The 11,430-nt window shown below is 46.8% G+C and overlaps 1 protein-coding gene across 1 annotated transcript; it reads left to right on the top strand.

Annotated features, from left to right (window-relative positions):
- Window positions 1-7,428: 7,428 nt before the first annotated feature.
- On the top strand, window positions 7,429-8,560 carry LOC104540474 (obscurin; the record flags this gene model as incomplete). The annotated part of the gene is made up of 1 exon (XM_010184300.1): window positions 7,429-8,560. A coding segment is annotated over exon 1 (1,132 nt), but the record flags the coding sequence as incomplete, so codon positions are not given.
- Between the last annotated feature and the right edge of the window lie 2,870 nt (window positions 8,561-11,430).

Genomic DNA, 11,430 nt, shown 5'->3' with positions numbered 1-11,430 from the left:
TTTTTGCTGAGGGCTGCTCGCTGAATTTAACACCACGTTAGCCACTGACCTGCTGTGAAATTTCCCTTCACATCTCCTGTGGGCTTTGGCTCACTGTGGAGGCTGTAGAAGGCAGGGAATGCAGGTGAGCCTTACTCCGAATTGAGTTAGGAGCTTATTGCAATAGGTTTAGTTCATTGCAGGTACACGGAGTCCTCTGTGTCCGACATCTCCTATAGCACAGGAAGACTGATCTCTCCCTAAACTACCATGGAAAACCCTTTCATCTGCTTATCAAATGACCTTTGCAGATGCCAAAATCTGTCGTCTCTGACTGAAGTGGAATTTAGAGTAGCCCAATCTAAGCCCCAGGTCCAGCTCTTCGCTGGCAGATACCGTTCCTGCTCTGATGAAACAGGCATCAGATCCATTCTGCCATCCTGGATTAGTGCATCAGTGCAAATCTCTACTTACACCTGATTTAGAGATGTAATGGGCGTGCAGCACTGGGTGTGCTGGTGTGCATTTCACCCCCAAAGCTCCCTGTCTGCTGTAACGGTTCGTAGGCGTCCGTCTGTCCCCATCTGATGTCACTGAGCTCACAGCTGACACCGAATACTTGTGCTATTCCAAAGTTGTCCCATCCCTGGGAGGTTGTTAGAAGTAATAGCACAGCTGGGTTACTGCTATTTTCCCTCAGCAGAATTTTAACCAGCAAAGGAAATCCGCACTTCCCATTTTATGACCCAGCAACTTCCCTTCCCACCCACAGATGCTGTTTCCTGGTGTTTTTAGATGGAACAACTCAGGAACAGATGTATCATGTAAACTCCAGTAATACCAGTGTTGACTTGATTTTTATCTGAAGCTTCTGCTTTTGTGATGTTCTTTGAAAGCTGGGGACCCACAGATGGGAGTTTCCCTGCAAATCTTGTCTTTCCCATCAGCAGAGGAAGAGGTGCAAGGTTTAGCAGTTGCCATTGCTGAGGAAGTCCAGGAAATATGAACTCTAAGAGCAAAAAAAGACCTGAGATTGACAGTTTGCTGCTTGAGCAAAGACAGGTTAGAAGAGGATTGAGAAAATGAGCAAGCAGGCATGGGCTGAGTCTTAATGTGGTGTCAGTGAGAACCTCCATGCTCCCGATTTGTGTTCAGACTTCAGTGGTCTCCTAGGTTCAGGTGTCTGTCCCTACCTGGGTTTTATGTCCTCAAAGTCTCCAATCATGCAGGTGTGCTACTTGTGGCCATGTTTCTTTTGGGAATATTAAAATATTTGAGGTGGATTGCACGGTGCTTTTGCTCTTTGCCCAAGGTCGTGGTGGACAGGATTCCCTTTCTAACCATTACATTGGAAAGCTTGGACAGAGAATGAGCTGCCACCTCTGTCCTCTCTCACACCAAAGAGCATCACCACAGGCTACTGACTGCTTGGAGGGCAACATGCCATGGTGTGAGATCTCTGCCTTCTTTGAGTTTGTTCACAGAATCACAGAATGTCAGGAGTTGGAAGGGACCTTGAAAGCTCCCCCAGTCTAACCGCCCTGCCAGAGCAGGATCACCCAGACCAGGTCACACAGGAACACGGCCAGGGGTTTGAATGTCTCCAGAGAAGGAGACTCCACAACCTCTCTGGGCAGCCTGGGCCATGCTCTGACACCCTCACAGTAAAAAACTTTTCCTCATGTTCATCTTGAACCTCCTGTGCTCCAGCTTGGGACCATTGCCCCTTGTCCTGGCATTGGACATCCCAGAGCAGAGCCTGGCTCCTTCCTCCTGACACTCGCCCTTTCCAAATTGATCCCCATGAATGAGGTCACCCCTCAGTCTCCTCTGCTCCAAGCTCAAGAGCCCCAGCTCTCTCAGCCGCTCCTCAGCAGGAGATGCTCCACTCCCTCCATCATCTTTGTGGCTCTGCTGTACTCTTTCAAGCAGTTCCTGTCCTTCTTGAACTGAGGGCCCAGAACTGTTTATAAATATGTTTATTTATTGTTTATAAATATATAAAGGGTGAGTGTCACGAGGATGGAGCCAGGCTCTTCTCAGTGACAAACAATGATAAGACAAGGGGTAACACAAACTGGAACACAGGAGGTTTCACTTAAATTTGAGAAGAAACTTCTTTTCAGTGAGGGTGACAGAGCACTGGACCAGGCTGCCCAGAGAGGTTGTGGAGTCTCCTTCTCTGGAGACATTCAAAACCCGCCTGCACCCCTTCCTGTGCAACCTCATCTGGGTGTTCCTGCTCCAGCAGGGGGATTGGACTGGATGATCTTTTGAGGTCCCTTCCAATCCCTAACGTTCTGTGATTCTGTGAACTGGACACAATATTGCAGATGTGGTCTGAGCAGGGTAGAGTAGAGGTGAAGAAGAACCTCTCTGACCTGGTGAGACTGCCCCCTTCTGATACACCCCAAGATGGCGTTGACCTTCTTGACCCAAGGGCACATTGCTGTCTTATGGTCACCCTGCTGTCCACCAACACCCCCAGCTCCTTTTCTGCCCAGAAGCTCTCAGCCACTCATCTCTGAGCCTGTAAGGCCTGTTGAAGGTTTTCCAGATGCAGCTCAGCATTGATGAAGCAAATGAATCCAACCCATCAGCGAGCACAACACAGTGAAAGGCAGAAGGTCAAGAGAGTGGTGGTGCCACCATCAGCACTCTCCATCTCCTGATGAACACCACCTCAGACTGCTCCAGCAGGAACTGGAGTTGTCCAAGGGTGTTCACACTGGCAAGGGCTTGCCCACTTGTCCATAGGGAGGCAGGTATAGGGCAGAGATGGAAAGTGGTGAGGAGAGGAGTGGGTAGGAGGCCTTGACTGACTTCATGGTCATGTGTTGGTTCCTGGGCAGTGATTTATTTGTGTTATCTGACAGATCTGTGCCTCATTCCCCCAACCATAAACCAGTGAAAATGTGAATGGATAGAGACATAAGTAATGTTACAAGTGCTGCTACTTTGCCTTCGGCGTGCCCAGAAATACCCAGATGGGAACACGATCTCTGCTGCAAATGATTAATCACAGAGGGATTACAAGGAGAAAGATGATATTGGTTAACGTCTGAGATTAATTGGAAAGGGAATTTGCATTGACCAGGTTTATTCATACTTTGTTGTCAGCCCTATCGCATCCAAAGGAGCTGTCCTGGCACTTGCAGAGTTACTAATTTATTTATTTATTTATTAGTTTGAATGTACATATAAAGAATCTGAATTAGTGTAATTGTTTCCTAAATTCATTAGCAAATTACACTGTAGCAATATTAAATTTTGTCCATTCTGTATGTCCACAAGGCTATTCTCTTCCTACTCCTATATCTGTTTTATCAGCCTAATCTAATGTGATGCATTTTATCCCATTTAAACTTATAAAATGTAGTTTATCTAGTGCAACCTAAGCTGTTTGATCTAAGATATTTATAAAGCTTCACCCTTGCCACAGGTTAAGATTTCATGCCGGTTCCTGGATTTCATGCTCTCAATGCCCATAAGGCAAGGCTTTTTAAGCCCTTTTTTCAGATGGGGGCTGAAGATACAAGAATCTGAGCAACTTTCTCATTATTAGAGAAATAAGCCAGTGGCAGAGCAAGGAATAAACCCTGTGGTGCTTTCCTACCATGTTAGAAATCAAAATAACACTGATGAGCACATGCTGTTCTCACTGATTTCCTTCTGGCATCCTGGTCATTCACAGTGGCATAAGAAGCATTGAGCGTGAGGGCACAGGGTAAAGGCTGGTACAGAGTGGGATGTGGTGTAGATTACATGGGATGTGGGGTCTTCACCTTGCACTTGGAGGTCTGTGGACACAGTGGCTTGTGCCTGATGGAGAGAAACGAGTTGCAAACACCAGGTGAGTGTTTGGGAGCAACAGGAGAGGGATGCTGGACCTTTGAGGTTATGGCCATGGAGTAGCATCATATTGGATGGATTTACTGCTCCAACCTAGTTCACCATGGTGAGACCCGGGCTTGGAGAGCACCTAACAGAGCAGAGCTCTCCTCCAGGCCTGGATACATCTCCTGGGGACTGGTTTGAGGGAAACCACTGCTTGCTGGAAGGTCACTGGCTGGGTACCAAGCAGGTATCTCCAGGCACTTCTCCATGTTATGGAGTATCTCCACCAGGTACTTCTCCATGTTACATGCCCATGTTGAAGGAGAAGTGAAGAATCTTTGGTTTTTGCTCTTTTTGGTGCTATGGATTTGAATCTGGAAGTGAGTCAGAGTGACACATCTGTCAGAAACAATCAGGGAACTGGGAAGGATGAGACATGCCAACACCTTTTCAAGATGCATCCAAGTGCAGCCTGAAATCTGGGCTAATGGCTGGTAAAGATTAGGTGGTGATCTCTGAATCTGTGTTTTGATGGTTAATTCTTAGTTAATGTAGTGAATTTACTGCTGGATTCTCCAGAGTTGAACCTGAATCCCAGCATCCACCCTTGAACACTGAAATGGTCCTTCCCCAAATTAGCAGAAGACTGATTGTCAGCTAATTGACTCCAGTGGAAATTTCCACTGACTTCAGTGCACTTTGGCTGAAGCCCAAAGCTCACATCTGCATCTTCTGACCATTCACGCAGCTTCCCCGTTCACAAATTTGCAATGGAAAATGCTTTTTAAATGAAAAATACATTTCAAAGCTCAAGTGAGGACAGAGGTAGAAGGCGGTAAGAGGGACTAAAGAAGTGCAAACTCGCAGGTTTCTAAACCAGTTTTAAATCAAGGCAAAAATAGTTCTGTAAATTCATTGTGACCGGTAATGAAGGTGACCGCTCTGTAGATCTCAGCACTAATGACTGCAAGTCAATCGTTCTTTGCACTCTTAATGTTTACCATAAATATTTCCCCATTGGTTGGTTTGGGATTTTTTTTCAGATTTACATTCTTTGAAAGCCTTTTCTTAACTTTCTAAAGATCTTTGGTGGAATAATGAAATTTGCTTGCTGAATTAGTTTAGAAAGGATCGATTTTGTCTAAAGGGAAAAGTCTTTAACTCCTTAAGAGTTTTATCTCATCTTTGGAGCAGGAGAGACAGGATAGGATAGGATGTAGTGTACTTTTCCTTTTAAATACAGAAAGAAGTCTGGTTTTGCCTTAGATCTTTGGCCTAAATGAAGTCTGAAGGTTAGCTCAGCTATTCCATCTTCAGTGATAATAATGATTGTAACGAATGCCATCTTATATTTTTGTGCCACCACTTTCCCAGTATTTAGTTTTAATGGCAATTCGTGTCTTTCGATCCCCAGCAGTGTAAATTGAATAAAAACAAAAGTAATTTGGTACTAACTTTCATGCATGATTTGTCCTATACTCCAGCAAGCATTGTCCTATCATATACTGTCCTATATACACTCTGTACATAATTATTTGTGAGACCATCCCTGTCCTGATATGAAGAAGGAATGGGAGGGAAGACACAGGGAAAAGAAGTGATTTCCCCAAGGTCGTGCACCAGATTGGTCCCATTCCCTGGTGCCATCAGTGATCTGCACAGTAACCCTAATGCCCTGCAACAGGAGCTGGAGGAGGATGGAAAAAATAACGAAACCTTTGCCCAAATGGTGACTCAAAGAATTAAAGTAATTTTTTTTTGGTTTGCTGCTACTGATTTCTGCTGGAATTGGGGGGGAGGCTGTGAGGGCATCTGCCATTGGGTAAGGAGTGGGTGGATTTGTGGCCAGCGGGGAAGCCGAGTGGCCGTAGGATTAGGAAAAGGATATTTCTGTCGTGGTGGTGGGTTATTATTTCCTTTTGGAGTTACTTACAACGTGCAGAGCCCTGGTTGTTTTACGTTGTGTGCTGCTTTGAAGGTGAAAAAGCACAGTTGTAAGAACAACGTGGCAATCACAACCATTCGTACAGCTCGGACAGGAGCGTCTGGCATCATGAAGCCAAAGAGATATTGCAGCTTGGAGAGAAACGGTGTGCTCAAATCTTGTGAGTTTGATTTCAGAGAGGCTCTGAGGTCTAATCCTGCTCCCCGGGAGAGCCAGCTGGTGCATGGTTACTGGTGTTAATGGGGTCAAGACTGGGCGTCTTGCTGTGCTATACTTGTCAAAGTAAATGCCAGCCAATGCACAGAAAAGGGCTTCTTGGGAGATTGGAAGCAGAGTCTAGCAGGAGGTAAAGGACATCCAGGAGGCCGTGTAAGGAGCAGTGAAGAAGTAAGAAAATGTTGTGTGTTATGTGGACTTTAGGGATACTCTGAAGGTGCTGATGGCTGCTGCATTGCTCTCCAACTGCTCAGGGATGGGCAGAATCTGTGTCTGAGTGAATGTTGTTGTAAAGATTAGTGCCACTGGTTGCTTTGGACTTTCTCTGGACACAAAGGCACCAGAATTGCCCTGAGCTTTAATTTTGAACGCTGCCTAAGCCTCGTCCCCTTGGCTGGTCCCTGCCATCAAACAGCAGCAGGCTGGCGCACAGCTCCCTCTGAGAGCAACTGAGAATAAGCAGGCGATGAGACATCTTTCCTGTAAGCCCTAAGCCACGTGGGGCTCTTTTGGAGGAGCCTGGCACCATCTGAATTGCTGCAAGTATTCCCTACAATGGTTTCTTCACGTGATTTGCACTCTTATGTACATAGTGTGTGTGCACCGAGCCGTAGCTGTGCACAAACACCCATCCCTATTGCAGTTGTGGTTGGCCCTGCTCTATCTGGATGAGGTTGTAGTTGAGCCATAGATACTTACTGGCTACCATGGCCATCAAAAGTGCTGTATCTCAGTGGTTGTGTTGAATGGAAGTTGGGAATAAAGAGAAATATCATCAATAATGTGATAGGTATAACTGTGTGTCCTCCTAAAGGTTGGTCCTTGCAGGAAAGAGGTCTGTCTGTGCGAGTGTGGTTCAAGGAACAAGGCATAGGGATGGGTAATGACCAGAGAGGGCAAGAGGAGAGATGGAGCACCTCGTAGAAGCAGAATTAAAACAAATTTTAAAGGAAATAATTTAAAAAAAAATAAAATAATTGAAAAGAGCAAGGCCATTGAGATAGAAAGAGAGAGATGAAAATGAAGAGAGAAGCATGATAGAGGAGATATCATGATGGATGGACACATCTCTCAGAATTTAACATCCATTTATTTCTCTGTGGCTACAGAACCAGCCCATACGTTACATTGTATTAGTGCAGGTCACTGTCGTAGTGCCAAAGCTGAACGGGACGGTCATGTTTTTCCTCTATGAACTGCCCAAAGACATATTTTACTCAGTGGCTCCTGTGGGAAAGTGGGCTACCCTCTCTATCAGCAGCTTATTGAGCTCAAGCCTAGGAAATCTGCATGACCTAAACTATTCTCACCCATACTGAGAAGGGCAATGAAATTGTGACTGTTGTAGATGACAAACATCTTGATACCGTGGAAGTGCAGCAATTCTCTGCCTGCACCACCTAATCTGCATTTTCTTGACATTTTTATTTCTCCCCCTTTAGGAAACCAAGATGGATTACAGCTCATTCAGCGGAGTCCCCCGCTTCTTGACCCGGCCCAAGGCTTTCATGGTGTCTGTGGGGAAGGATGCCACCTTGAGCTGCCAGATCATTGGAAACCCCATCCCAGTTGTCAGCTGGGAAAAGGACAAACTTCCAGTCCAGTCTGGGGGAAGGTTTAAAACCACAGAAGATGGAGATCTCTATCGGCTCACTATCTACGATCTGAGCCTGGAGGACAGTGGCCAATACATCTGCCGGGCCAAGAACACCATCGGGGAAGCTTTTGCAGCTGTCAGCATCAAAGTTGGAGAGGAGACCACAGTGACGGAGTCAGCCCCATACTTCATCCAGAAACCTTCCTCCATCAAAGTAACGCTGGGAGAAGATGCCATGTTCAAATGCAAAGTCCAGGGCAGCCCTCCCCTTTCAGTGAACTGGGAGAAGGATGGGAGACACCTGAGGAACCGGGCTGATGCCGGACGCTTCCAGATTGAGTCTGCTGGGGAGTCAAACGCTCTCACCATCCAGTGTGCTCGGCTGGGGGACAGTGGCACCTACACCTGCCGAGCAGAGAATCCCATCGGCTCTGCCAGCGCTTCGGCCGCGCTGGTGGTGGAAACTCAGGGCTCTTCCAACCCCGGTAGCAGCAGCCTCTTTGATACCGGCTGTGGCAAGACGGCTTCCTTGTTATCTCACTTGCAAAAGAGGCGGGAGGAGATCAGGAAGATGGACATTCTCCATGGGTCTCTGGATTCAGCATCTTCCCAGTCTTACTCCATGGCAGAAGGGTTGTCTGGCATCGGCTACAGCCTCTCCCGGGATTACGAGAGGGCGGCTGGACTGACCACCAAAGGGGCCCGTAACGCGACTTTCGGGGCGCTGACACGCACGTGCAGCGTGACAGAGGGGAAGCACGCCAAGCTGAGCTGTTACGTGACGGGCGAGCCCAAGCCAGAGATCGTGTGGAAGAAGGACAACGAGGTCATTTTGGAAGGGCGGCGACATGTCATCTATGAGGACGATCAGGAGAACTTTGTGCTGAAGATCCTCTACTGCAAGCAGGTAGACAACGGGCTGTACACCTGCACAGCCTCCAACCTGGCAGGCCAGACGTACAGCTCCGTCCTCGTCACCGTAAAAGGTGGGTGCTTAGGTTTCTCACTGGGGTGGGACTTACCTGCAAGGAGACAGCCGATGCACTTCTGAATTGGTGTGGGAGAGTGAACAAAGCTTCTGCCACTGAACCACTGCAAATGAATGTGGGTTAGATGGGAATAAAACCCTCCAGCTGTAAAGGCAGTTAAGTACTGGAACTGACGACCTGGGGAGAAAGTGTCATCACTGGGAGGTTTTAGGAAGGGTAATAAATGGTCACCAGTCAGGGATGGATGATGCAGAGCTGGCTGGTTGTGAGGCAGCTGGGATGAACCAGATCTCTAAAGCTCCTGTCTGTCCTGGTTTTATAGAAATCTAAGAGATCTATTACCATCCTCTGGATCAGTGACTGCTGAAGTCCCATCTTACCCTCCAGGCTTTAATCATGTCTGGGCTTATATTCACCACGGGGTTTAGACAAACTGGCACATCCGTGCCATTTAAGCAGTAGTAGAGGCAACTCCTTCCTGCAAGCCGAGTGTGTCAGGCTGCCCTGGATCCCTTGGGAGACCCACTACAACTCTAATTACAGTCCATCTCAGTTTTTCTGTGCAGAGTGACCCGCCAGCAGCCTTGCTTTTGCCAGGCTCTTCAGCCTTTTTTCAGCTTGTATTGCTGGGTAGTCTTTGTATACTCCCAAAACTCTACCAGGTCCAGGTTGCCTCTATTTGCTGTGGTTAGTGGTGAAAAACTTGCCTTAAGAGGGTCACCAGTGCTGGTGGAGGTCAGGCCAAGTTCTTCAGAGTGGCAATAAAAACGTGACTTGCATATTTTCACAAAGGAAGCTCTGAATTTTCAAGCTGCTCTCCCATTTAACAAGGTTACAGCAGGCAGTTTGCAACCCAGGCAGCACCTGTAAATTGCAGATGTAAAAGGCTTTGCCACTTGAGTGGCAAAATAGATGTTTTTGACAGACAGCAAAATAAATTAGAAATACAAATGAGTAGGAATAGTCTGTGTCTCATACCCATCTTTAAGACTCTCAGCTTTTATTTGGTTTTCTGCATTTCCCTTTTCTGGACCTCTCCTTTCATGCTCACTGTCTTTCCCATCAGTGACTCAGTCCCCGTGTCCATCAGTGACACCTGATCTGTGGAACTCATTGGCCCTTGTCCCGCTCATTGCTCTCCCTTGGAGGTGCTGAGTGGTGTTGAGATGGGCATTTGCCCTCTTCCAAAAAGCTGGGATTACCTCATCAGTCAGGACTCGGAGCTGCAGACGCAGCCTGGCCCTTGGGTGGATGTTCACAGTGAGGATGGCTGAAGCCCCGTTCCTTGCCCAAAACCTGCCCTGCAAAGACAAACACCCTCCCCTCTGCCCATGCTCATTTGATTCTTCCCAATGGTTGCAACCTGTTTCAAAGCAGACAGGGAAAGCACGTGAAACGGCAGGTCTGGGATTAAGCAGCATGGGAAAAGGTCATTTATCAATGCCCATTGTCAAGAGACATCTGTGAGTCAGAGGGATTAAGTGGAAACGTCGATGGTCTGTTTCTTTGTTATACTACACCATGTTGGGCTTTCTGACCAGGCCAAGGCTGCCATGGAAAATCTACGTGTGCTGGTTATAATTAGGTCATGAATAATGGCTCTCCTTTGTGTCACCAGCAGTCATCCTCAGCCCTCCAGAGGTGGCTCAGAACGATGTAGCAATGAAGGGAGCTTTTAATTCTGTTGTTTATGGCATTAGCTCATTTGCCATCGTGTTTAGGGGTGTAGGTCATCTTGCCATGCAACCTCCTCTTTGCTCAGTCATGCAGATGAGGCTGAAATTCTCCAAGCAGCCACCTGTGGTAAGCACCAATGCTTTGGCATTTCATTCCTACGAATTTCCACACAAGAATCTGAGAATATTTATGGGCCTTTTAAAGGTAATAATATATTTTTTTAAAAGACTATCTAGCCCAGCATCTTGTAAGGTGCCTTTTAGCAGTCTCTGAGGGCATAGGGCTGGGCACAGGTCAAACCTCCTGTGAAAAAAGAAGAGATTTTTGAGCTGTTCCTAAATGAGACGTGGTGAATCAGACAAAAATCTCAAAGGAGAGGCTACTCGTCAGGGAGTCATGCTCACAATTAAGGGAAATCAAGAGCTGATTACTCAGATTGGGAAATGTGCTGGATACTGACATCTAGAGCAAGGACGAAAATCACAAGCTACGTGTTGAAACATGAGATGTAAAAGATACTAGAAAATACTGCCCAAGAATACACCATGGAGCCAGGGGAGGTTTAGATTGGAAATTAGGAAAAATTTCTTCATTAAAAGGCTCATCAAGCACTGGAAGGGTCTGCCCAGGGAAGTGGTGGAGCCCCCATCCTTGGAGATATTTAAAAGATGGGTAAATGTGGCCCTTAAGGACCTGGTTTAGTGGTGAACTTGGCAGTGCAAGGTTAATGGTTGGACTCAATGATCTTAAAGGTCATTTTCAACCTAAATGATTCTGAGCCTGATTTTTGCCAAACCAAAAGCAAAGAGGAATAACTGACTTGAATATCCTGAAGGCTTTGGAGATGTCCCGAGGCCATGTGTAATGTTAGTGAGAACAGCATACAGGTCTCCATCCTTGGGCCTGGGCCAAGCAATGTTCATCTGAGTCCCTGGTTCGTACAGTAACCAGATACTGTATGGAAAGGTTAAAGGTTGCAAGCCAAATAGGATAGAGATGGGAAAAACAGACTAGTGTCAGGGCCACTTTATTCCTTTCTGATCTGAAGTGATTTTGGACGACTGCTGCCACGGTAGTCACATGTGAGATCTGAAAGAGAACTGGAGAAATGTGGGGGTAGACAGGAAACATGGAAAACACAGTAACAAGGAAGAAGACTTGGACAGACTGAATCCATGGGCTGAGGCCAA

Source organism: Mesitornis unicolor, unplaced genomic scaffold, assembly GCF_000695765.1.
Source record: "Mesitornis unicolor isolate BGI_N332 unplaced genomic scaffold, ASM69576v1 scaffold580, whole genome shotgun sequence".
In the NCBI taxonomy this organism is placed as follows: domain Eukaryota; kingdom Metazoa; phylum Chordata; class Aves; order Mesitornithiformes; family Mesitornithidae; genus Mesitornis; species Mesitornis unicolor.
Note: the sequence above shows the minus strand (reverse complement) of the source record. Positions and strands in the feature narration are given on the sequence as shown.